General features: G+C 25.6%; 1 protein-coding gene across 1 annotated transcript in view; it reads left to right on the top strand.

Annotated features, from left to right (window-relative positions):
- Positions 1–3,701: 3,701 nt before the first annotated feature.
- The window catches only part of LOC100211911 (unconventional myosin-Ie), a 105,684-nt gene continuing 82,043 nt past the window's right edge, over positions 3,702–27,342 (top strand). The window contains exons 1-8 of the mRNA XM_065816593.1: positions 3,702–3,810; positions 15,013–15,144; positions 16,720–16,809; positions 16,969–17,063; positions 20,309–20,486; positions 21,268–21,345; positions 21,756–21,840; positions 24,088–24,191. Coding sequence (XP_065672665.1) covers positions 3,808–3,810; positions 15,013–15,144; positions 16,720–16,809; positions 16,969–17,063; positions 20,309–20,486; positions 21,268–21,345; positions 21,756–21,840; positions 24,088–24,191 — 765 coding nt within the window. The 5' untranslated portion in view covers positions 3,702–3,807. The remainder of the gene's footprint in view (positions 3,811–15,012; positions 15,145–16,719; positions 16,810–16,968; positions 17,064–20,308; positions 20,487–21,267; positions 21,346–21,755; positions 21,841–24,087; positions 24,192–27,342) is intronic.

Here is a 27,342-nt window from a genome sequence, read left to right as displayed (position 1 = left end):
AGGAAACTATTTTACAAACGCATGGTATGTTTTTTGCCAAATTAGATAACATTTTTCAAAGGCAAATGTTAAAAAATGGTTGTGCATCCATATGCGGTTATGCCCCCACTTCCCCTAGTTATTTTTAACTAACTCTGGAAAGCAGGTTACGGTGTTGCGCAATCAGTTGAAATTAGAGAAAGCGTAATTGGATACATGAAGAAGAGCTCGAAACAAAAATTTTCTTGAACTTATCATAAGTAGCATTTTAAATAGTTTTAAAACATATTTAAGATGCTTAAAATTAATTGCTAGTTTTATATAAATTATTCTAATTTACTGAAAATATGACGAATGAATAAATAAAAGCAAACCTGTAACCGGTGCTCTAAAAAAAAAAAGAGGGAGGATTCGTTTTTAACAATAAAATAGCTAATTCTTGAAGATATAAAATAGTTTTTAAAATGATTGCCATCCTAAACCCAAATTCTCATTCGATGCATGTACACTACATGCATTGAAAGAGAGTTTGACTTTGGGCAGTCGTCAATTCCCTGATAGCCAGCCGATATATATACTCGTGACATAAAAAGTTTTGCGTTTAAAAACAAATCTTACCGAATTTGGGTTGCACCGTGTATAAATTTGCCTTTATAAAATACTTTTTCAAGTATGGAGACTACCCAACATGGCCTCTAAGAGGTCATCCTTTAACTACGTTGCGCTCTAAAAGGGGGCAGGGGTGTGTAGTTTTGTGATGACTTGTACGGGCTTCTTTCCTAAAAAGTTACGTTGTTGCTACAAGGGGATCAAAAACGGTCAAAAGTTGCGTGACGCAGTTTGTGAATGAATCCCGACTTGTTTTTCGACTTCAATTTCGAAATTAGAGATGAGCCATCAGTGGTACAGACGGCTATAATTTAAACATAAAAATTGGAACTTCGGCTGCGAAACAAACTGAAATTACTGCCAAATATATCAAAAAATGTGGTTCAAGATTTCGGCCAAAACCGCTGCTCTACTAAATGTTGGGTTTTGATTACGCCTACAACATATAATTTTGACAATTAATATACTTAAAAATATCTTTTATAAAAAGTAAAAAACAATCACGTTTTCCTAAATACGAGAGAGACGACGCTGCCGATGATTTCGTAACTAATGTAATTAACATCAACATAGAAATTTTAAAAAAACACTCCAACTTTTAATAATTTATAGACAATGCTTTTGTCGAAGAAGGGTATAATTTTCATGACTCAAAACGTTTCCTTAAACTTGGACCTGAAATTAGTATAACAAAATATAATTATATATATTTCTTAAAGAACACAATTATTATGATATTTATGTTTGAACTTATTTTATTAATGGTTGTATTGGTTTAGCTAAATCCCCCTTGTACAATGTTAAATTTTTGTATAAAATAAGAAAAAAAAGAAAAGAAAAAAAAAAACAAGAACAAAAAAAAAACAAAATAAAACAAGAACAACAAAACAACAACAACAACAACAAATAAATGATCTATTAAATTGTAGAGAGTTTTTACTTTCCATGTTTTATAAATGTTTATAAATATTAATTTATAATCGTATAAAAACACTCATAAGATTTTGTAAACTTGTGTAAGCTAGTTTATATATATATATATATATATATATATATATATATATATATATATATATATATATATATATATATATATATATATATATATATATATATATATATATATATTGATATATATTTATATATATATATATATATATATATATTTATATATATATTTATATATATATATATATATTTATATATATATATATATATATATATATATATATATATATATATATATATATATATATGTATTGATATTTTAACTATTACTTATTTAAATTGTTATACACTAATTGTTTCTTTATCATTACTTACTTATTTAATTTTTATTTGTTTTCTTAAATTAAGAGTTTGCCTAAAAACATTTTTTTAAATATTTTATTTTTGTGTTTACAAAAAATTTCAATTTGAATTAATAGCAACTATAAAAATTTTGAAAATTTAAATATCAATAGTTTTTGTTAAATAAATTTTCTCTAAAAATGATCAGTTTTGTATTTTTTATTATAATACATTTGAATTTTATATATTATAAATCATAGAATTTCATATTTAAAAATTTCCATCTTAAGTTTATGCTCTTATTATCTTTGGCTTCCTTTGCTGGTGATGCAACTATATATAACAGTCTTGAATTAGAACAATATTATCTTTTTTGGTGTCTGCTTGGGACTTTTAATAGTTGGTTAATTTTGACTCAGATAAGACTCAGTAGTTTTAAAGTTAGTAATCTTATTTTACGAGCTTTCTTCACTTATGTCTTCTCTGATTATCTTTTATCTCTGATTTTCATTGGAAACTATTTATCAAACTTGACTCACTAAACAGAAATAATTTCATCTCTGTTTATTGAGCTTTTCATTTTCTTACTTCTAATTTTATTCTCTATAAATTTCTTTATAAATTATTATTTTTTATATGGAATACTGTTATTTTAATCCATGTTGGTTTCTGATGACTACCCTTCAAAGCTTTTCTGACACTCTTCTGCTTTTCTGAAACTCTGTTTACTAGTTAAGCTTTACTAGTTGTTTGTTTTCTAGTTTTATTTTCTCTTATCAGTACTCTTTTTTGTGCATAATTGGGATGCCAAGTTATCCTATTAAGTTATCTTTTCACAGTGATTTTTAGATTAGAGTTTAAAAAATTGTTTATCTAGCTTTAAACAACACCAGTGCTTTGGAATTCATTATTTTTTCTTACTTTCTATAATCTGCAGCTTTTAAAGTGTTTTAAGCTGTTGACCATTTTTTTCTTTTCAGCTATTTTAGAAGAAACTAAAAATAGAAAATAATGAGATCTTAGAACCTGTTTAAAAATTAAAAAAGATTTGTTTGATTTTTTTTAAACCTTTTTACAACACCATTTTTACAACATCATTTAACTGTAAAAATATCAGTAAACTAGTTTGAATCTGATCTTCCTTATAGATTCAAATCAAGTTGTTAAAATTAGTAAATTTTTTTGATCTAGAACCAGTTTTCTCTGCTTTAGTGTTAAGTTGTTTAACTTGGTGTTAAATTGTTAACTTTAGTGTTATGTTAATTATTAACTTGGTGTTAAATTGGTAACTTTGGTGTTAGGTTAGTTATCTAACTTAACTGCTATTTTAACATTTTGAAAATTAAATGTCTGATTAATAAATAAGTTTGTGAAAATATTTCAGTTAAAGTTTTTATATACAAAACAATTGAAAGTTTGATTTTTTTTTCCTGTAAATAACTTATTTGACCATAGTATATATTTGAATTATTGTTAACATTTAAACATAAATTTAAGCAATTTAATTTTGAGTAGATTAACAATAAAAGACTAAAAACTGATAGAACACTTTACTTTTGATTTTAACTATAAATGTTGTTGAAATAAGTTTTTGTGAAGATTTTGTGCTTTTTAGTTCATTATTAATAGTAAATACTTGAAAGATGATTAGTTATAGCAAGTATTTATGCTTGATTATGGTGGTTATGATGTTTTTTTAAAACAATAATTTTTTTTTGTCAAATTAAAAAAAAAAAAATTGCTTTTTAAATAGATTGAAAAACATCTTGTAATAGTTTATTAAATCTGTTTATATATTATATTACATTGTAAAAATTATCTGCTTTACTTTTTAATAGATTGAAAAATAGTAAATCTAGTAACAATATTTTATCTGGATTCTATGAAGAAACCAAATCAGTATCAATAGTTGTTTTAAAGAAATAAAAAATGGTAAGTTATTTATGCTGATTTATGCTTAGTTATTTATACTCTAATGATTATATATATATATATATATATATATATATATATATATATATATATATATATATATATATATATATATATATATATATATATATATATATACATACATATATATACATATATATATATATATATATATATATATATATATATATATATATATATATATATATATATATATATATATATATATATATATATATATATACATACATATATATACATATATATATATATATATATATATATATATATATATATATATATATATATATATATATATATATATATATTATATATTATACAGCTGATTTAAGTGAGCAGTATGATGTCGTACTGAAACAGCCTGCTGCTGGGGGCTTCAGTACATACAATAACTAACAAATAGCCTGTCTTGCAGTGAAGTGCTGCTACATCGACTGAGGGTTGCAATCTTTTCATTCATTATTCTTTGTTTCTTTTTCTAAAAATGCTGTATCGATTTAGAAAAAAAAAAGTGAGCAAATGCTCACATAAATATGCAAAAGTAGATTTAGATAGTATAGTAGTGCAATTACTATAAAAGTGATCTTAATTCTATGATTAAATATTTTCAAAATTTTGATTGAGTTTAGTAAGTTAAATATAAATGACAGTTACAACTTATTCTTTAATTGTTAAAAACTGGTACAAACAAATTTGTTTGTACCAAAAATGATCCAAAAACCTCGATCGTACACTTTTGATGCTCATAAATAAAAAAATAGATTATGGCATTAGAACTAATCTTTAAGGTAGAAAATACCAGAGCTTGTCAAAGTTTCCAAAAAAATCAAATCTTCTTTACAAATCTAAAAAAGATTAACAATTAAAAAGTTTGAGCATAGTTTAGCTTTCAATACAAAAAATCCCAAACGTTTGTTAAGTTATGTTAATAGTTCATGCAAAATCAAACAAGTTCAAAATAAATTTGAAGTTATTGGGACAGATGTCGGATTTGTTGCTGATGCATTAAATAATCAATTCAAATCATTCTTCAATAATTATTCAGTTAGTAAAGACTTTCCACTACTTCCAGATTGTACAACTGAGCGTTTATCAAGTCTTCATTTTTCAACAGATGACATCAAAAGTAAATTAAAAAAATTTTAACCCAAATTAAACAATTGGATCCGACAATGTCCAACCACTGATATTAAAACAATGTGCTTATATTAGGGTGGAGCTTATAATAAAAAAAATAAAAAACAAGTATTTTTGAAAGTCTTACCCTCCTAAACTGTTCCTTATAATATAGAAACACCACAAAAAAAGTTTGAACAATAAATTCTTGTGTTTAGGGGTAGCTCAAGAGCTTCAAAATTTACGAAAATTATGAAAATTACATGAATTCTTAATTTATTTTTAACAATTCAGTTATTATTTTTCAACACAATTACATTGCAATCTCAGTTCAGTTTTAGACAGACTTCATACTGTCAGTTCAATAATTTCCAAATTTATTGTTTATATGGTACTCCAGACATAGTTTGTTTTCTGCTGTCAGGGTACATTCGACGATGATCTTCGACAACTTGCAGGAGGAATTGTAACTGCAATTTATCACGAGTTAACAAGACGCTGTATTCCTGAATTAATGCAACTCCACGTTCAGCGTGATCATTTACTACTTTCAGTGACTTGACTGTTTCTTTAGCTTGCCTGAAATCATCTCTGTCCTCCCACAAATCCGGATCAACTTCGAGGAACCCATGTGGAAGTTACATCATTTGAAGCAGAGTCATCGACTTAGCTGTGACAAAATCTTCCAAGTTCTTGTCTTTAAAGGAATCGAGAGTTACTGTAATTCTCTTGGAATGGTCCTTATCTTGCTCCTCTTCATTCTGCATTGCACTCACCATCAGTCTCTTGGTTGACGAACTAACCCGATCGTCGAAGAAAGCCAGCGTAACAAGTTCCTCCGACAGGTACCACAAATGGTTGGAAAACTTCTTTGATGTTTGCTTTGAGATTGCAGAATGGATAGAGGAGTATTCAAGCAGAGACTTGAGCAGCAGAAAGTCGCTATAAGGAGCATCGGATGCTTGAGGTGCACAGATCCACCCTTTCAAGTAGATGCGTACTGCAAACACACACACATCGCAAAATCCTCTTTCTTCTGCAGGAGTCAGTTTGAATTGAGCCTTGAACATCCAGATCTTGAGACTGTATATGACCTTACTCATCCAGTGAGCATGATGCATTGCTCTAGGCAACATAAATCGCACTCCTCTGGTAGGAGCAGCGCCGAGAAAAACAATCACGAGTTCCAAGAATTCTTTATAATCATCTCTCGGCTGGTTCTGTTCAAGATGCTTGATGGCAAAATTGATGGTGCTTTGCCTAATGTCTTCCACTAGATTTGGCACATTTTCTGCTGCAATCCCTGGTTCATATTTGGCCGTGTCTTTGAATGCCCAGTATTCCTGGAAGCGCTTGAAGAGTTGAACAACGGGTGAGGAGGTGGCTCCCATACAAACTTGGAAGACTGCACCAGTAATCAGTTCCATAATGTGATTCCTGCAAGCCAGCAACAACAACTCCTTCTTAAGTTTCTGCTCAAGGAGGACATAGGCACCAGCTATCCGGCTAGTGTTAGAGCTGGTTGTGTCAAAACACTTAGCTTGGATACTATCCTGAAACCAACACTGGCAGGCGATCGACTTTCTCTTTTCCAATAAGATCAGGGATAAGCTTCCCGTCCCAGTGAACAACAAGGGGAACGTTGCCCTGAAACTCAGCCTTTATGTTTGCTGATCGCTAGACTCTGTGTCGTCATATCGAATCTCTGTTTAGAGCAAGTTTGTCAATGTTATGTCCCAAGCTTTTGGCAGTCTCTGCTATAACGAAAACAGCCTTGCGGTCTGAAACTTTTGTTCGATCCAGTGCTGCTGCAAATTCAGGAGTGACAACCTTTTATTCGCCCTCTTTTTCTCTTCAGTGTCCTAAATGCTATGTCTCCAACAGCCTCCTCACATGCATTATTCTCAGTTTCCATTTTCTCTGTGTCTTCTGTTGAAATGTTTTCCGAACCAGGTGAAAACAGTTCCACTGAGGAATCTTCAAACTGTTTCATTTGTTGTCGCCTGGCAAGCATTTTCTTTTCTCTGTCTGACACTATTTTCTCCTTTGCAGCAAGCTTTTCATCTACCCCAGCCATCGACTCTCTCCTTCCTTTTTCTCGCTGCGCTGATAAGAAATCTTTATCTTCTAGCAAAACTGATTTCATGTTCAGAGTATCAGCATGAGCGACATCAAAAAGATCATCGAGTGTGGAAACAAAAGCTGACTCTCTTGTGAGTTGAGTTGGTGAAACTCGTGCTTTGTTCTTCTTGATTAGACGCCATTCCTCAAATGACTTCTCTAGCTTGGTTTGACAGTTTTGATGGTTATGTAGGAAGAACCCCAGAGCCATACGCAATGACGGCAACTTGCTGCCTGTTAATACGGTCACAGTGTCCCCAAGAAGATACAAATGGTTTTGAGATCTTGTTGCTTTTGCCACAGACGACATTTTAGAAATTAATCTGGAAAAAAATTAGAAAAGGCATTTTTATCATTTGGCTTTTGGAATCACAAATTTTACTATTTTTAAACTTGAAACATTAAAAATAGTTACTTAGCACTGTTAATTCAGCAACAATTGTACTAAAAAATTAGAGCAATGCCTCAATTAATCAAGCAAATATTTTGAATTTGCCATACTGCCGCAACAATTTTAAAAATATTTAGGCTCAACTAGTCAACCTAAGATAAACCTGTAACCTGTGATACTACTACATTATATAAATTTCAAATTAATTTTATATAAATTTAAAAATAATTTTAAATACCTTGTTTGTTGTAGTCAAGTGTTGATGAAAAAATAATCAAATTTACAAAAATTATCAATATTTCAATCATTAATAAGCAGTATAAACAAAAATTTTATTTCTTATGCTTAAAAGCAAATGGCGGTCAGCTTTGGTAGTCTGTTGCACTGCCTCTGACCTGTGAGTCTGTTGCACTGCTTCTAACCTGTGAGTAAGTAAGCTAACCTTCAGTGTCATGTTAGTTAATTTTATTAGAAAAATAAAAGACACTAAACTGATGAATATTATGATTTTAATGATAATTATGTCACAAGTTTAGTTTATTTTTGTTTGAATGAACGATTCCAGCTATAATTGATTGTTATGATGGAAAGACTAATAAAGGATTAAAACCACACAGCTTGTAAAATAAATTTTAAACTGAAAGAATACAATTATGGCCCATCTGAGTCTCCAAGACTCCGCGAGTCTGATGGCAGAGTGCTGGAAACTTCACCATCATTGAGCTACCTCTAAATATTGTTCAATTGTGCTCATATTTTGTCTGAATTATTATTTCATAAATAGGAACATAATTAAAGGGTAAGAAGATCATATTTCAAAAGTTAAAAAATAAGCTCCACCCTAGCTTATATATTAGCTGAACCTTTAATTTTATTTAATAAATCACTATCAGTAAGATCAATTCCTCATGTATAGCATAATGCAAATGTAACTCCATTATTTAAAAAAGGTGATACTACTGAACAAAGTAATATCTGGACTTTTTAAAAGCATTTGATGCAATCTCTCACACCTTAGTAATCCTCAAGCTGAAAGGTTATGGTATTGTTAAACATTGATTGGATCATAGACTTTCTTACTAATAGAAAACAGAGAGTAGTACTTGAAGAGCGTATATCTGAGGCTCATATATCTGATTGCATATATATCATATATGAGCACATATGAGAACATATATCTGACTGGGCTCATAATACTAGTGGTGTCCCACAAGGCTCTGCTTGTAAAATGTATCCGTAAGCTATATGCAGATGATTTTAAGTTAATGAATGAGCTAAAAAGTATTCTTAATGATACTACTAAAAAGTTATTCATACTAGTAATAAAGCTAACAGAATGCTTAATATGTTAAAAAAAAAACATTTACATAAAGGAATTTAGTGTTATGAATCAAGTTATACAAATAATATGTCAGACCTAACCTGGAATATGCAATCAGTGCTTTGTCTCCTTACACAATGAAAGATATAAAAATTATTGAGAAAATACAAAGATGATCTACAAAAGTATAGACCATATGGAAACATCTTAGTTAACAGAAAGATGTATCTTGTTTCAAATTCAAAAACTGGAGAATCATAGAATGAGAGGAGACTTAATTCAAAAGTTTAAAATCTATAAATCTCATCCTGCATTGGTTAGTGTGAATAAAAAGTGCAAACGCATATACCATAGTACCAGAATCTGAAGGTATCCTTAACAGGCCTAATATTGGTAGGATGAGTGACTGCATCTTTACCGAATATAATGTAAGGAAAAATTTGTCTAAATTAGAATAGATAAAGTAGCTGGAGCTGATGATATAGGGCCAAGGCTACTTTACAATATTCAAAAAAAAAATTTATGTTCCACTTTATTTGTTTCATAAATCACTTGATAATGGGGTGGTACCAGATGATTGGAAAAGTGCTGTTATTCTACTATCAAAAAGCAGAAATAGATCAAATGTAGAAAATTACAGGCCTGTTACCTTGAAATAAATCTAGCAATAGTAGACTCGCAACACGGATTTAGGAAATTGAGATAGTGTAGATGTGATATATTTAGATTTCCCAAAAGCCTTTGACAAGGTTCCTTATCAAAGATTGCTAAAAAAATTGTATAATCATGGAATTGAAGGTAATCTTTTTCAATGGATAAATTCTTAGTTGATCAAATGGGTTCAACAAGTAGTTTTGAATAGAAAAAAACTCTTCTTTTAGGAGAGTACTTGGTGGCATACTACAAGAATCAGTATTAGGTATAATCCTATTTTTGATATATATTAATGATATGGATACCAGTGTGACAAACCATATATTAAAATTTGCTGACATTACCAAAATATTCTCTTAAGTTAATGTCAGAAGTGATGGTTTGTAACTTCATAAAGTTCTGCAAAAGTTTGTTGGCTATTGAATGGCAAATGCAATTTAATGTTATGAAATGCAAAGTTATGCACATTGGAAAAAAGAACATTGGTTATGAATACAGTATAACGAGGTTATTTTATATTTGAGACTAAAAAAATGACCTTGGGATATTGATATCACATCAACCAGTGTATTAGGACAAACAAAACAACCAGTGTATTAGGGCTTATGGCAATGTAAACAAAATTCTGGGAAAGATAAATCGCTCAATTTCCTATAAACAATCTGATATTATGTTAAAACTGTATTAATTGTTAGTTCATCCACACATAAAATATTGTACATCTGTTTGTTCACTTTTTTATGTCAAAGATAAAGAACTAATTGAAAAAATACAACATCGTTTTAGTAAAATGATAATAGAAGTGGAACATCTATTGTATGCAGACAGAATATTTAAACTAAGTCTACAGATACTTGAGGAACGAAAAAACATATTGGATTTAATAGAAGTGTACAAGATATTGCATGGGTTTTCTACTATTTCATTAAAAAAATTTTTGAATTAGCTACAAACAAAAGTACAAGAGGTCACCCACTTACACTGGTTAAGCATAGATTACAACTGTGGTCAGACAATATTTCTTCTCAGAATGATACGCAACAGTCGCTTCCCTAAATTGTTTCAAATCAAAACTTAATAAGTTACGCACAACAAGGATGGGCTTCTTTATGGAATAATGTCTACATAGCTCAATTGGATCATAACTGGATTGCTTTAGCAATACTGGTATGGCCATACCAGGTAAATAACCAGATAAATAAAGGTCTTGCTATCATTAATTGGTACACTAAACCTATTATTCATCCAGCTCAATGTGGTAAAAGAGAACAGTTTGTATGAGAATTCAATTGAGTTGGAACATTGGAATTAAGTTGAAATATTGGAATGCACTCAGTGATGGAATTGTAAACTGTTTGATAATGGACAATATTTCTCTCTCTCTCTCTCTCTCTCTCTCTCTCTCTTTATATATATATATATATATATATATATATATATATATATATATATATATATATATATATATATATATATATATATATATATATATGTATATATACAAAATAAATATATATACAAAAAAAAAAATGAGTAGCCTCCTCGACTGTAGTGGCCCCCTCGGGCCTTGGGGAGGTGAATAATCTGAAAAAAAATTTAAAATATATATATATATATATATATATATATATATATATTTATATATATATATATATATATATATATATATATATATATATATATATATATATATATATACAGGGGCTATTCTAGGAAAATAATTTGAGCAGCTGCACCCCCCGTGCTATAGCCTGCTGTAAAAAAGTTTGGTGGAAACATTGCCGAATTTAGGCATTTTTTCAGGAGAAACGCAATATATATATAATATATATATAGAGGCTATTCAGGTAAAAAATGTGGGCAACAGTACCCCCTGTCCCGGAAAAGTTTACCAAAAAAAAAACAATATTCAGCCTTAAAAATGTCAAAAAAAAAAAGTCCTCAAATTTTAATTTGGGCGGCGCCTAAATATGGTTGGCACTGTCGAAAATGGTCTAGAATAGCCCCTGATATATATATATATATATAAATAAATATATATAAATATATATATATTATATATATATGTTATATATATATAATATATATATTATATATATATTGTATATATAATATATATATATATATACGAATATATATTATATATATACATATATATATATATTATATATATATATATATATTATATATATATATTATATATATATATTTTATATATATATATATATATATATATATATATATGTATATATATATATATATATATATATATATATATATATATGTATATATATATATATATATATATATATATATATATATATATATACACTAATAAATAAGACAATTTTTTAAATTTTTGCTAAAATCATTTATTTTATAAATAGATGTTTCAACTATATCATAGCCATCATCAGTTAAAATATATTAAAATGGTTAAATCAAATTCGTAAAATTAAGTTGAATTAATAGAGACCTTATAATAAAAAATACAATAAAAATGCAATTAAATAATGTAACAAATGATTTGAAAAGACAAAAAACCGGTAATGTTAAAAGGAACTAGATTGAAATTGTCATTTTTACATGGTTCATTTGTTTATTAATAGTGAGTTTTTCCCACTCAATGTACATGCTTTCTTTGAGTTTTAATATAAATTTGTTGGAGGCTGAATCCAAAATTGAAAAATTAGCATGATTAAAACTATGTTATAATATAAATATAATATAAAGCAGCTTTCATTTGAATGAATATGTTTATAAATGTGTGAGTTTTTATCCTTTTTTTGGTGCTCGATTATTTGTGTCTTTAAATGGAGAGTATTTTCGCCAATATAACAGGCATGTATGCATACAGGCCTCAGCAGGAGTAAATGAGCATGAGAGCGGAGAAAAGCTCTCCCTAAAATGAGTATAAACAACTTCTGCTCCTCTAAACAACTTCTTTTTTATTAACTTAAGTTTGTTAGCAAAAGAGTTTTTAAAAACAAAACAAAGCAATAAACTTACAACTAGAAAAATAATATTACTCTAGTCACAAACTGCATTACAAAATTAATAACACTATAATAATGTTATTATAGGAATAGGCTATATAATAGGAAAGGCTATTATAGGAATGGCGGGCGATTTCCCGCCATTCCTATAATAGCCTGTATATATATATATATATCTTATACTGTTGATTTAAGTGAGCAGTATGATGTCATACTGAAATAGCCTGCTGCCGGGGGTTTCAGTACATACATCGACGACAAATAGCCTGCGAAGTGCTGCTACATTGACTGAGGTTTTGGCATGGGGCAGCAGTCTTTTCATTCATTTTTTATTTTTTTTCTTGTTTTTCTAAAAAAGTGAGCAAATGCTCACATAAGTATGCTACAGTAGATACATATATATATATATATATATATATATATATATATATATATATATATATATATATATATATATATATATATATATATATATATATATATATATATATATATGTATATATATATAAATATATATATATATGTATATATATATAAATATATATATATATATAAGTATATATATATATATATATATATATATATATATATATATATAAATATGCTAAAGTATATATAAATTAAGTATGCTATAGTAGATATATATATATATATATATATATATATATATATATATATATATATATATATATATATATATCAGTACAGAGGCTTCCGGAATGGAACGCTTTTTTATAATGAATTTTATAAATAAATTAAAAACAACAAAAAATTGAAAACTAAATCAAACAAATTAACAAAAGAAAAAAAAATGAAAAAAGAAACGAATAAAGAAAAAAGAAAGACAAAATACCAAAGTTAAAAGAAAAAAACATTCAAAAATAGATAGTAGTTAAAAAGAATAAAAATAAAATATAAAGATTGCTCCGTTTTTGAAGAAACAAAAAAGTATAATTTTTAAATTTTATTAATTTTGAGGATATGTGTTTGCTGGGTATTATGATATAATTTCCTTTTTTATTTGAATATTTTCATTTTTTATGAAAACTCTATAATTTTCATGACTAAATGTTTGTATGTGTGTGTTTGTGTGTGACACGTTTTTATTTATGAGTGTTATTGAAATTTTTTTTTTATCTATTTATTGTTATTTTTTAATGAAATATTTATATTACTTTTATTGTTTTTATTATAAATATTGATATTAAGATTATTATATTTATTAAATCGTTATTTTTTTTGCAGTAGTTGTTTTAGTTGCATGTAAGTTGTTAACTTTTGTCAACTGTTTGAAACTTTCCTGTCTGTGCATAATATTCAATTGTTGTTTTAAAATTGATATTGGTTTATTATTATATAATTTTCTTATTATTCTTACATTTGTTAATTTATCATTATCATTATTATCATTATTATTTGTATTATTAATATGATTTGATACTATATGATCTTCTATTGAAATATATATATATATATATATATATATATATATATATATATATATATATACACATATATATATATATATAGAGGCCTCGGCGGTAGTAAATGAGTGCAAGAGCGGAATAAAGCTCTCCTAAAACGAATATGGCAAGCCAAGCAAGCTGCTCCTCTAAACTACTTTTTACAAGAGCTTTTGGTTTTTGCACAAGCTATCTGTTTATTTATATAAAAATTGCTTATTAAATACGAAATTTGGTTTTATACTTGTTACAAGCATATGTTTGTAACATTAATGTTACAATAATATACACATAACAAGCATCATTTATTGCGCCATAAAAAAATTCTAGACTTTTTGCAAAAACCGTGCTTGTTTATTATTGAATGAATTAAATTGATAAAACTTTTGAGAAAAAAAACTTTGGCGAGAGCTGTAAATTTCTCCCGTTTTAGAGAAGTGTAGGCGATAGCTAAAGCTCTCGCTTCCAGCTGAGACCTGTATATACATATATCAGCCCTCGGAATTAGGGTCGGCATTCGGCAATGCTGACCTAACTGCTGACCTTAAAGTGTTTGAGGTCAACAAAAAATTGCAGACCTCGTTTCTATGATTTATGGTAAGACATTTGTATTAAATTTTATTTGCCGACCTCTAAAAAATTAAGGTCCTCAAATAACGACCTCAATTTTCCTAATTTCGAGGGTTGATATATATATATATATATATATATATATATATATATATATATATATATATATATATATATATATATATATATATATATATATATATATATATATATATATATATATATATATATATATATATATAAATTAGAAAAAAACACTTATCTAACTTTTTTTCTAATTTATCATTGCTCGTATTTTTTTCTAATTTATTATTGCTCTGTTCTTTAAGAACATGTATATATATATTTATGAAGTTATTATTTAGTTATATGTTGCTTTAGGTCATATACTAAATTAAGTGCTACTAAACTCCTTAATTTGTTTTTTAAAAGAGGGCTAATTGTAAATTAATGTAGTATTTCTAATAGTTTCTTTTTAAACAATGACCATGTTAGGAATTGTTATGAAATTAAGTATTAAAATATCTTTTGTGTATAATATGTTTTTAGCCAGCATATCATTGGCAAAGTAAGACTGATGTTAAAACAAGTGGTGTTGAGGATATGGTCCTCTTGACCAAGATTCAGGAGCTGACCATTGTTGATAATATAAAAAAACGATATATGGATGATCTTATATATGTATCTTTTCTCATTTTCTTAAATACTATATATTTGTATATTTATGATTATATTGTTATTAAAGTATAATTATTATATTGTATAATATTTATATTAACAACACAATCAACTTCCTTATCATTTGGTTAAAAAAATGTGCCTAAAAGCTAGCGATCTTTTACTAAGAAATTTATTATAACTAGAAAATATTTGCTTTTTTAACAGTATTTTATTATGATTTACTTTGAAACTGTTTTATTATAACATTTTATGTCTGATCAATATTACAACAACAAAAAAATCAAATCAAATGCAACAAAAAAAAAAAGAAGAAAATATTAGGCTGCTGTTATTTATGTCTGGTTTATCAAATGTATCAAATCTGTCTGGTTTATCAAATGTATTAGTTAGTGTTTGTTCATATGCATACAAATCCGCTTTTAGAAAATCAATAATAGATTTAATATCCCGACGGTTTATAATTAATTTTAGCTCTTCTGGTCTAAAGTTTTATGTTATGTAAACTTCAAGTTATTAACTTTAAATTTTTTGTGAGATAAGTAAAAGTGCTTGTAATTTTAGATAATTATTTGTTAGTCAATAATAAAGAAGTTGTGTGAACCTCACTGAGAAATGACAATTGTAATTAGTTTTGCACAATAGTAATTAGTAAATATTAAGTGTTGTGCAATCTCTTACACAATCTGTTATTTGCTAATTTTTTATGGGGGATTATCTATTATTTTGCTAATGTTTTATGGGGGATCTTAAAATTGTCCTAAATTTTTTATATATAATATATTTTAGATCAAATGTAATCATTAGTAAAAACCATAGTAAAAAAAAAAAATACTCAAGAAAAGATTTATTAAAAAAAAAGGCTTATTCTTTATTTAAATTTTGAATTATTTTTAAGAATGTCCATGGTTCCTTGTATGGTTTGAATGGGTTTTTATAATGCTGTATTCTTATTTAAATATAATATTTTGAAAAAATTTTGAAAACTGGGTGCCTTTTCTGGCATTAACCTGTCTTGTAGATCAGGAATCAATATTTGATATATTATATAACTTGAAAAATTACCATCCATGTTTTTAATTTCCTCCTGCTCTTACTAACAACCAAATCGGTTTATATGGGAGTGTTTTTTTTCTTTTAGGTGCATTGCCTTTACCATGGCTAAGAACTTGATCATTAAAATAAAAATATTTTAAGGAACTCTTTCTTAAACTAAACAATGATGCAAATACTTTTAACAACTTTAAAAAAAAAAAATTTGATTTTTTTCTGTATTAAAGGTCAGGCTAAAACTTTATTATTCTTCTTAGTTAAAATAATTTTTGTATGAAAGGTTTAGTTTGGAGCAACAAATGTAGTTATTTAAATTCTCATCTATGATTTAAAATTTTTAGAATCATTTAAAAGAACATTTCAAATTAAGTTTTTTTTTAAATTCTTTTTTTAAATTTTAGAGATTAAATTTTGAAGTTTTTAATATATTTTTTTTTTAATTATATTTAGTTATGTTTTATAATTAGTGGTGATAATATTTAATAATAGTTTAATGTTTCAATTTTCTTTAACACATGCATACAGACTTATATTGGCCCAGTTCTTGTTTCAGTTAATCCTTTTAAGCAGCTTCCATATTTTTCAGAAAAAGAAGTTGAAATGTATCAGGGCGCAGTAAGTATATTATAGTATATTAGTTGCAATAAATTTTAAAGCAATAAATGTTCATGCCTGCAAGTTTATGAAATAAAAAAAAAAAAAAAGTTCATGAAAATTGAGAATTTTATTGATAACTTATTTTGAGTGTAATTTACTGTATAATAATATATTTAGGCTTCTTATGAAAATCCACCTCATATTTATGCATTGACTGACAACATGTACAGGAATATGATCATTGAGCAAGAAAAACAGTGTGTAATTATAAGGTAATTATATAAATATAGAATTTGTAATATATAAGTATATATTTATTGAATTTATAATATATAAATATATAATTTATATAATTTATAATATGTTAATATATAATTATAGAATCTATAAATTTGATGTCTAAAATAAAAATTTTCCAGTCATTTTATGTATATATATTCTCAATGTAAAAGTAACTTTAGGTTATACTAAAATAATGGAGTAAAATAAAAATTGAGTTTTTTGTTATTTTTATTTATCTCTGTAAAAACTAAAATATTTTTTACTAAACATACTTTTTTCCATTATTTTTTATGGTAAATAATATATTAAAAAGTAATAATATATGACCAATCATTTCTAAGAAATAAAGGATTTATTATTTTATTATGCAAGTCTCCGATGCTTTAATTCTATTTACCAAACCATCATTCATAGACCAGAACCACCTATAGACCAGAACCACCTTTTAGACAGAACCATCTATTGAAAAGAACCATCTTTTGGACAGAACCATCTAATAGACAGAACCACCTATTGGACGGAACCATCTATAGACCAGAACCACCTATTGGACAGAAACATCTATTGGACAGAACCATATTTAGACCAGAATCACCTATTGGACAGAACCATCTATAACTAAGCAATTTAATACATTTATAATGAATTAATAAAAATAAGTTTAAAATTAATTTAAAATAAAACAGCTATAATTGTAAGTCTAATAGGATTAGTTGATAGTAAGTAAAGTCTTATAGGATTGGTTGATAGTAAGTAATGTGTAATAGGATTGGTGAATAGAAATTAATGTTTAATTAATGTGAAATTTTGGGGAATCAGCAAAGGGTATTTGCATCAGAGTGGCAAAACAATAAGTACAGCTAAAGATTTGATTAGTTGCTAAAAACTCTGCGCAGAAGTTGATGTCGGCGATTAACTTAAACGTTCGCTTATTTATTCGAAATAATGAAAAGTATTAAAATAAAAAACATCTTCAAGTTCCTTAGATTAAAATAAATATTGAAGTTTTTGCATTAGTTTAATTATTTTATATATTTTTTTTGTTTTTCATCGTTCGGAGTTTAACTGAATATATCATTAAGGTAACAAAAGAGTAACAAGAAAATAATTTATAAACAAATATAAATTAGAAAAAGTATGATCAGTAAACACCATCATTTTATCAATTGTAATTTTTATATCATAAAATAATAAATAATTTATATATGTTTATTTTTCAGAAAATTTAAAACAATTTTATTATTCTTTATCTTAATATTTAATTGTTTTAAAATTATTTTCTAAAATAAGTATTTTTGAAATATTTTCTTTGCAATAAATCTAAATCTATTTAAGAAACTAGTTTTATGTTGAGATCCAAGTATCTCAAAAATATCCTTATGATGAAATGACCAAATGACTCAAAATAAAGTCTAACACTGAATTTATATATAGATGTTTGGGTGGCTGGGGACTGGGGGTGACTGGGGATTGCCACTAAAAATAATATATCAAAAGTCGCTTGACTAAGAATGTGTCCTACCTGCCTAGCTAGAGGCTAACATATCTCAATTTTTTAAAAGTGGTAACATTGTTGAGGCTGCAAATTACAAACCAATTGGTCTAACGTGTTAGTACCTTGCAAAATTTTAGAAAAGGTTTTCAAAGAAAAAGTAATGATTTCCTGAATGAATTAATCTCAAAATTGTATGCAGACAATCGTGATCGGCTGAAATTTTGTTTCAGTATCGATTACTGCAGAAATTTCAATTTGAACTGATACCGATAATTTCGGTTTTGGTACTTTTTATAAATTCGGTAAAAAGCAAAATTTTCATTGAAAAACATTTTTTAGAATCTTTACAAAATATTTTGGATAATTCTAAAAAGTAAATCTTCTAAAAAATTTTCACAAAATACCTCAAAAAATCTGCAGAGAAAATCTGCCAGTTATTAAATTTCACTAATAACTTATATCACTAACTTATGTATTAAATATCAATTTGGGATACACGTGTAATTAATTCTAACATAATATGAGTGTAAAAAAGCAACAAATTTAAAATTGTATTTTTAAATAAATATTTCTAATAAAATAAATTTTGACTAGCCGAAATTTTGGTATTGGTTTCGGTAAAATATTTGTCGAAATGTCAGTTTTGGAACCAAATTTGAGTACCCGAAATTTCGGTTTATTTCAGTTTCGGCTTTTTTTCTGTTTTGGTGATCACTAGCAGGCAACACAAAGTTACCTGCTAGAATTGATAAAAATGTGATATTAAATACAGCCAAATTACAATCAGATATTGATTGTAATTTGGCTGTAAAATTTCTGAGTGGTCATCAAAATGACAAATGACTATTAAAATAGCTCTAACATTCACAGAAATCCAAACACAAAATATTTTTTAAATATATATATTTTAAATATATATATTTTAAATATATATATTTTAAATATATATATTTTAAATATATGTATTTTAAATATATATATTTTAAATATATATTTTTTAAATATATATTTTTTAAATATATATATTTTAAATATATATACTTTAAATATATATATTTTTAAAATAAAAAAATTTTTAAGTTGTTAAGAGTCTAATAAATTTCGTCAAAATATTTCTGAGTAATATTGTGAATGCGATCTTGTTATTTAAATTTAAACTTAAAAAAAAAAAAAAATTTAAAGCATAACTAGATAAACATACTCACTACAGCTAGTCATGTAGTGACTAGCTGTAGTGAGTATGTATATAGTGTATATTGTGAAGCTGGTCAACTATATAGCTTACCAGTATTGCAAGATTTAAAAGTCTTGCTGTATTTTATAATACTAATATTAAAGTAAAACTTGGCTTGATTTTGATTAGTTGATTTTGAATAACCCTGGGTTAAAGGTGAATAAAAATTTGTATAAAAGGGAGAAAAAAATAAAGTTAATACCTCTTAATTCTAATGATTTGATGGTAAACTTAAATAAATTACTTTATTTAATTTTGTATATTACAAATATATTAGGCTGCATACACAAACTTGTATGCAGCCTAATATATTTGTAACAAAGCCCTGCCTCTGTTTAACCATAAAAAGTAATATCCCTCAAAAACATTTGTATAAATATCTCCTTTATTACTCAACTAAATTTTTGCAAAAATACTTTGTTGTTGTTTTTTTGAGTATTGAATACTTAATTTGTCCCTTTGAATTAATTAAAGTATTAATTTTATTAAATATTCATTTTCAATAGTGGTGAATCAGGTGCCGGAAAAACTGTGAATGCTAAATATATCATGAATTACATTGCCAAAGTTTCTGGTGGTGGCGAAAGTGTTCAAAAAGTTAAAGAAGTTATCTTAGAGTCAAATCCGCTGTTGGAAGCTTTTGGAAATGCTAAAACTGTTCGCAACAACAACTCTAGTAGATTTGTAAGTTTTGCTTTGTGAGAGGTATTGAGAAAAATATTTGACAATATTTGATTTAAATATGGAAAATATTTTCTTTGTTTAAACAAAGCTGTAACCTTTAGATAAGTTTTAAAGCTTTAATATTTATGAAAACTATAAAGTCTTTTGAAATCTTTGGTTTTATCAAATTTTGGAGAATAAATACACTTCCTCGTAAAAATGTCATATCAAAAACAAAGGTTATAGCTTCGATGTTCTCTCCCACAACACTTCATTTGGCATTGAAGTTATGCAATATTGAATTATAGTTGAATATTTATTTTTTTATAATAGTTTATATATTTTTTTATAATTTCCATCAGATAGCACAAAAGCTATTTGTTTTTAAAGTTCTCCCCAATTTATTATATTTTTACCCTACCTATCCTCATAAAAACTTCATTAACTTTAAATCAAGACCCAACTTAGTTTCGACCCTGATTTTATTTTTAAAAACTTAGCTTCCTTAAAAATCAATCAACAACCACTATTTGGTTGCTTTGTAACCACTTTATAAATTTAATCATTTCATAAAAAAATGATTTGATAACAGAATATTGCTTAACAGCTAGCGTTAAAAGTTTTTTTGTTTTCTACAAACCCGAAATTAAATGCCTTTTAAGTTTTTTACTTTTGTTATTTTTTATTTGAAATAAACAGGTATGAATAGTTTTTTATTATTAAGAAAATGGTATTTGTATGGAATATTTATTACAAAATCTTTATATAAAAGTTTAATAAACCAAATAATTATATATGTTAGGGGAAGTATGTAGAGATTCAGTTCAGTAGAGGTGGTCAGCCAGAAGGAGGGAAAATATCAAATTTCTTATTAGAAAAGGTTAAACTTTATTCAAAGCTGTTGATTTTTTTATTTTTTTTATTTTTGAGTTATTAAAAATATAATTTTAGATATGAGATATTGTAAGTTTTGTTTTCTATATTTAATAGTTTTTTTTTTTTTTTACTAAGGAGATGCAGAGGTCACAGCAAAAGAATTTACTTTGCTTTTAAAAAGTATTGCAATAATTGACAACATTTCAAATTAAAAAAAAAAAAAAAGATTGTTTTTTCATATAATATAATGTGTTCAACATTTTATATTCTAAACAAACCTGAAAGTGCTATCAAAATGTTGGTTCAGAATATATAAATTTTTTTGTAAAATAATTCTTTAAAAAATATCATCTTGAAAATATTGCTGTTAGTAATTTCCTGTTATATAATTAGTATATGTTTTTAACTTTACAGTCTAGAGTTGTTTGTCAAAATCAAGATGAGCGCAACTTTCATATATTTTATCAACTTATCAGTGGAGCATCACCTGAAGATAAAGGTAGTTTTTAAGTTTTTGCATTTTTCTAATTTTTGACTGTGTTTTTGTGTATTTTAGATGACATTTTTTGCAGATATTATGAACAGTTGTTCATAATAAATGTTTAAAAAAGTTGTTCTTAATAAAATTTTTTGCAGAAACTTTTTCATTGCTTGGTAATGAATTAGCAATAAGAAAACAAGATCTGAATCTAGACTTGAGAACCAGCTGAATAAACATGGGTGTTTGAGAGCTCCTGAGTTTAGACTCCAAAATGCATAAAGAACTTTTTTTATAAGTATTCTTAAAGGGATCCCCAAGTGCAGAGACAAGCTGTGTTCATACAAAAGAGAATGTTAAAAAAAAATTATTTTGTTTTTTTCAATTAAAACAAAATAATAAACATACACCAAGAAAAACTTTTTGTCTAATTTTGTAAAGTGTAGATTGTATAAAATGGCACAAAAAACTTCACAATTTTAATTTGATGGTTATAAAATATTGACTATTAGAGTTAAAATCGAAATTTAAAATGACTATTTGTGGATTTATTGTTGCACTTTTGATCATTAAAAAAGCAACTTGTGTTTACTTTACATTTCATCTTTAAAAAAATATTTAAAGTGTTTTTACTTTTTATTTCAATAATGTACAAAAAATTGGTGTTTTTTATTATTATTTTATTGATAGTTAATAATATAAATATTTACTAATACATTATAATAATTTATTATATTATCTTAGTTTGTATTTAAAAAGCATTTCTTATTTTATAATATCTGTGGCGATATTTGTTGTCTTTATTTCAACTCTACAAAGACATTCCTTTTTAAGTAGGATAGTTTTACAGTATTCACATATACACAATTGTTCGATGTAATTTAAACAATTTGATTTTGAGGCTTTATAATATCAAAATTCAAATTTTTATAGCTGATACCATTGTCAGCTATTTCGTTTTATTTATCCATATAGGTTTTTTTCATCTTTTTTAAGGAGGTTCTAATTAGTATGGAGTTACCGACATTTAAACAGTTCAGTTATTAAAATCTAAATGTAAAGTATAACAAGATTACCTTTATATCCATATGCTAATGATCAAAGTTTGTCAATTTGAACTAAACATGAATTATCAATATTTTTTAATTTAAAGTTAAAGAATTTGTCAAGTATCTCTAATTATTAATTAAAAATTTGTAAAATGTCTTTTCAATAGAAAAACAAAAATGTCATTGCAATAAATGGCCTAGATAAAACTAGAAAAAACATTCTTATATTTAGCATTCTTTCAAACATATAGGAAAGTTATGCGATTGATAACAAATGCTTAGTTTAAAAACAAAAAATATATACATAATGTATATAAACTTATGAGTATATCGAAGATATATACAATTATCCTGATAATCGTTATAAATAAGTTTCACTTATAAAATCTGAAAAACAAAGGTACTAATTTATTTTTAATTTATTTTTAATATATCTATATATATATATATCTATATATATATATATATATACATAAATATTTTGTTTATATATATATATATATATATATATATATATATATATATATATATATATATATATATATATATATATATATACATAAGTATTTATATATATATATATATATATATATATATATATATATATATATATATATATATATATATATATATATATATATATATATATATATATATATATGTATATATATATATATACATAAGTGCAGTGTGCAAGCATTAGTGTCCTTAATTTTGTTGACACATATTGTCCCTTGTCTTGATTGATACCATTTTGTGGTACATAGGTCATATTGTATCTTAATTGCCTCACGAACTCTCCTGTCAAATTTTTAGTATCAATTTTTAAAGTTCTGCAACTGTCCCAGTCAACTTGTATCATGCAATGTCTCTTGTGTGTAGCTAATGCAGACTTTTCTGTGTTACGAATGAAAACAGTTTCTTTGTTTTACAAGGGGTTCGCAAACTTTTTGTTTGTTTGATACATATTTTTAGCAAAAATATTTTTTATTCATACAAAAACATAAGTTGCTTACTACATCAACTTAACACATTCATTGATGGGTTGGTTATGAAATTTACAAAAGTATTAAAGTATATTTATGCTTTGATACTTGTATATGCATGTTGTAAAGTATAGAACATTAAATTTAATTGTTTTTTTATCTTTTTTTTTGTGTATCTATTTTTTTATCTTAAAAGAAACTCATTAATCAGTATAATTTTTTTCTAAATAAAGAACAATTTGGCTTGACTACTGCAGATTATTATTATTATTTAAACCAAAGTGGATGTTATGATGTTGATGGTGTAAACGATGCGAAAGAGTACAATGATACACGGGTAAAACTTTAGAAAACTTGCTTTGTTATTTATATAGTTTAATGTTATAATTTTTATGTTAAAAAATATGTTTCAAATGTATTTTTTTTTTTACATTTTGTAAACAATATCCAGTAAGGAATAATTTTATTTTTTAGTTCAATTTTAATGTCGAATATTTTGACTAAAAACAATGCAAACTTCTAACACAAATGCAAACAATAAAGAAAAAGGTCTGCTAATACAAATGCCAACAAAACATTTATTAAACACCAACAAAACACTTGAGCCAACAGGACAGAAGCAAAATTGCTATAAATTTTTTATAAACAATTTTCTTTTTATCTTTTTTCCTTCTTTAATCATTGAATCTTCTATTTGAAGTTCTTTACCTTTTGTTCATTTGTTTCAAAACTTTTTTGAGTTATTTTTAAATGAATGGTTGAGTTGAAATTCTATAAAGAGTTTTTATAAATAAAAATAGAAACATTAAGTAACTATGCAAATTGATCCTATTTAAAGCATGCAATTTAAACCATGTTTCATGCAACACAAAATATTTTTTAATAATTTTTATTTCTAGTTAGAAATAAAAATTATTGGGTTAGGTGTACTTTTTTATTTCTACTTTTTTCTATCAACCGTGATTTAATTTTAAATAAAAAAAAGGATATAGAAATAAGATTGTAGCAATTATCTCCTAAATGTTAATTCCTGAAATTAATCATCTCCTAAATGTTATCTCCTGAAATTAATCATCTCCTAAATGTTGCAGTTATGAAAATAACATGAGAGTTTATAAAAATATCACAACTTTTATTATCTCTGAGAAGGATAGTGTTCTATATTAAGTTCTATATTAACTAGCCTGTATTTAGTCCATTATATGGACAATACTCAATTTTATTTAAGAAGTGGTTTTCCTGATTATTTGCAAACCTTCCAAAAAGTTGTAAAATAAATTTTAAAAATATTAAATATATGCGGTACTGGTGCACTCATAAGCAAGAAGTCCCAAGTTCGATCCCCACCAAGTCTCTGGTTGTACCGCGCTCAACTTTTTTTCTCTACACAGCTGTCTTGTTCATCAAGGTTCGTGTTTCGGAGTTATATAATTGTAACTGCAACTAAACTAGCCTCCTTGACTGTAATGGTCTTGGGAAGGTTAATTAAAAAAAACAACAACATGTATTTAAAATTTATATTTATATGTTTATATTTTTTATAAAAATTACTCATAAAAGTAAAATACTATAAAATGATTTAAATAATAGGCTAAAACATGTTTATCATAAACAATGAGTTTAAAACATTTTGTAAAACAATGAATTTGTCAAATTTAAAATCAATAGTTAAATTAAATTAATAAAAATAAATGTAAAAGTACTCATAAAAAATTTTATTAAAGATTTTAGATGTATTTCAAATAAAACATTGCTTTTTTGATTTTAATTTAATAAAGCAACTTTCAATTAGTAAAAAAATGTTTACTATTTAAATTCTCTTTTAAATTTGTTTTCATTTTAAAATTTGTCATTTTAAAACTACCTTTCAGATTCTAATTGAAACTAGTTTCCAGATTCTGATTGAAACTAGTTTCCAGATTCTGATTGAAACTAGTTTCCAGATTCTGATTGAAACTAGTTTCCAGATTCTGGTTGAAACTAGTTTTCAGATTCTAATTGAAACTAGTTTTCAGTTTCTAATTGAAACTAGTTTTCCGATATTGATTGAAAAATAAAAAGATAAGATAATGATTTTACTAATTGATAATTAAAATTCATAATTAAATAAATTAAAAATAAATTAAAAATGTATTCATAATAGAAAAAATGTAACCATTTCAGAACAAAACTAAAATATGAAAAAAATTTTATTTACTTTAAACTGAAAATTATAGTTTTTAGTTTTTCAAATTTTTTTTTGCATGGAGCAATTTTTTTTTTTTTTTTCGAAATTAGCTTTTAAACCAGCAATTGACCGACAAATACGGTAACTTAAGTACTTTACCATAACCAAAAATTAATAGAAAAAGATTTTTTAGAAGACAAAAGTTTTTTTTTTTTTTTACAGACTATGAGATATTGTAGTAAATTCTAAATTGATGTGGTGCAATTTTAGATTAATAGTGTTTCTTACTAAACTTTTTTATCTTATCTTTAATTTTAATAGTTAAGCTCTCAAAACTTTAGGAAAATCTTTAAAAGCAATTTTTAAAAGAAGAAAAATCTTTTATTTTATTTCCTTTGCAAGTTATATGAACCAATTTGTTTTAAATAGTTAAATTTTTCTATAAAAAAACAAGAATGGTTCAAGCAAGATATATATATATATATATATATATATATATATATATATATATATATATATATATATATATATATATATATATAATATATATATATATATATATATATATATATATATATATATACTATATATATATACTATATATATATACTATATATACTATATATATATATATATATATATATATATATATACTATATATACTATATATATATATATACTATATATACTATATATATATAAGCTATATTGTATTAGCTTAAAAGCTAATACAAATTTATTTAAAAAAAAATTGTTTTACATAACCAGGAGTTCAGCACAAAATTACGACAACGTTACAAAGTTACTACATCAAGTTAATACAAGGAGTTCTATTTTTTTATGTAAAAGAATAATTTTTATCCAAGAAATATTGTAATCATTTATCTTGATAAACTTTCATTATTTCTTGAAATTTGTAAATTTCATTATTTGTAAATTTCTTTATTTCTTGAAAAAAATAATGAAATGAGTTAGAAGTGTAATTCTGTAATGCTACATTTAATGGAGAAACAGCTGACAGACTAGTGTTTCATCATAGATATTAGCAATTTCTTGAAGAAAAATGAGCCTTATAATGAATAAACCTCCATATAGTCAATAATTTTGCATCAGCTTCACTTATTGCAGGAAAGGCTCCAAGCAAATTTTGAAACAATGAGCAAGCTTATGATTCCCACATCCAATCCAAACTGAAATGGAAATAGCACGCTTTAAAAAGATATTAAAATCAAAAGTTTTTCTAGGAATAAACATTGGTGTTGTTCATACAAGAAAAGGACAGTTGGCAGTCTTTATATTTTGTCTTTTCATAAGCAAAATA

Source organism: Hydra vulgaris, chromosome 13 (genome assembly GCF_038396675.1).
Source record: "Hydra vulgaris chromosome 13, alternate assembly HydraT2T_AEP".
NCBI classification, from domain to species: domain Eukaryota; kingdom Metazoa; phylum Cnidaria; class Hydrozoa; order Anthoathecata; family Hydridae; genus Hydra; species Hydra vulgaris.
Note: the sequence above shows the minus strand (reverse complement) of the source record. Positions and strands in the feature narration are given on the sequence as shown.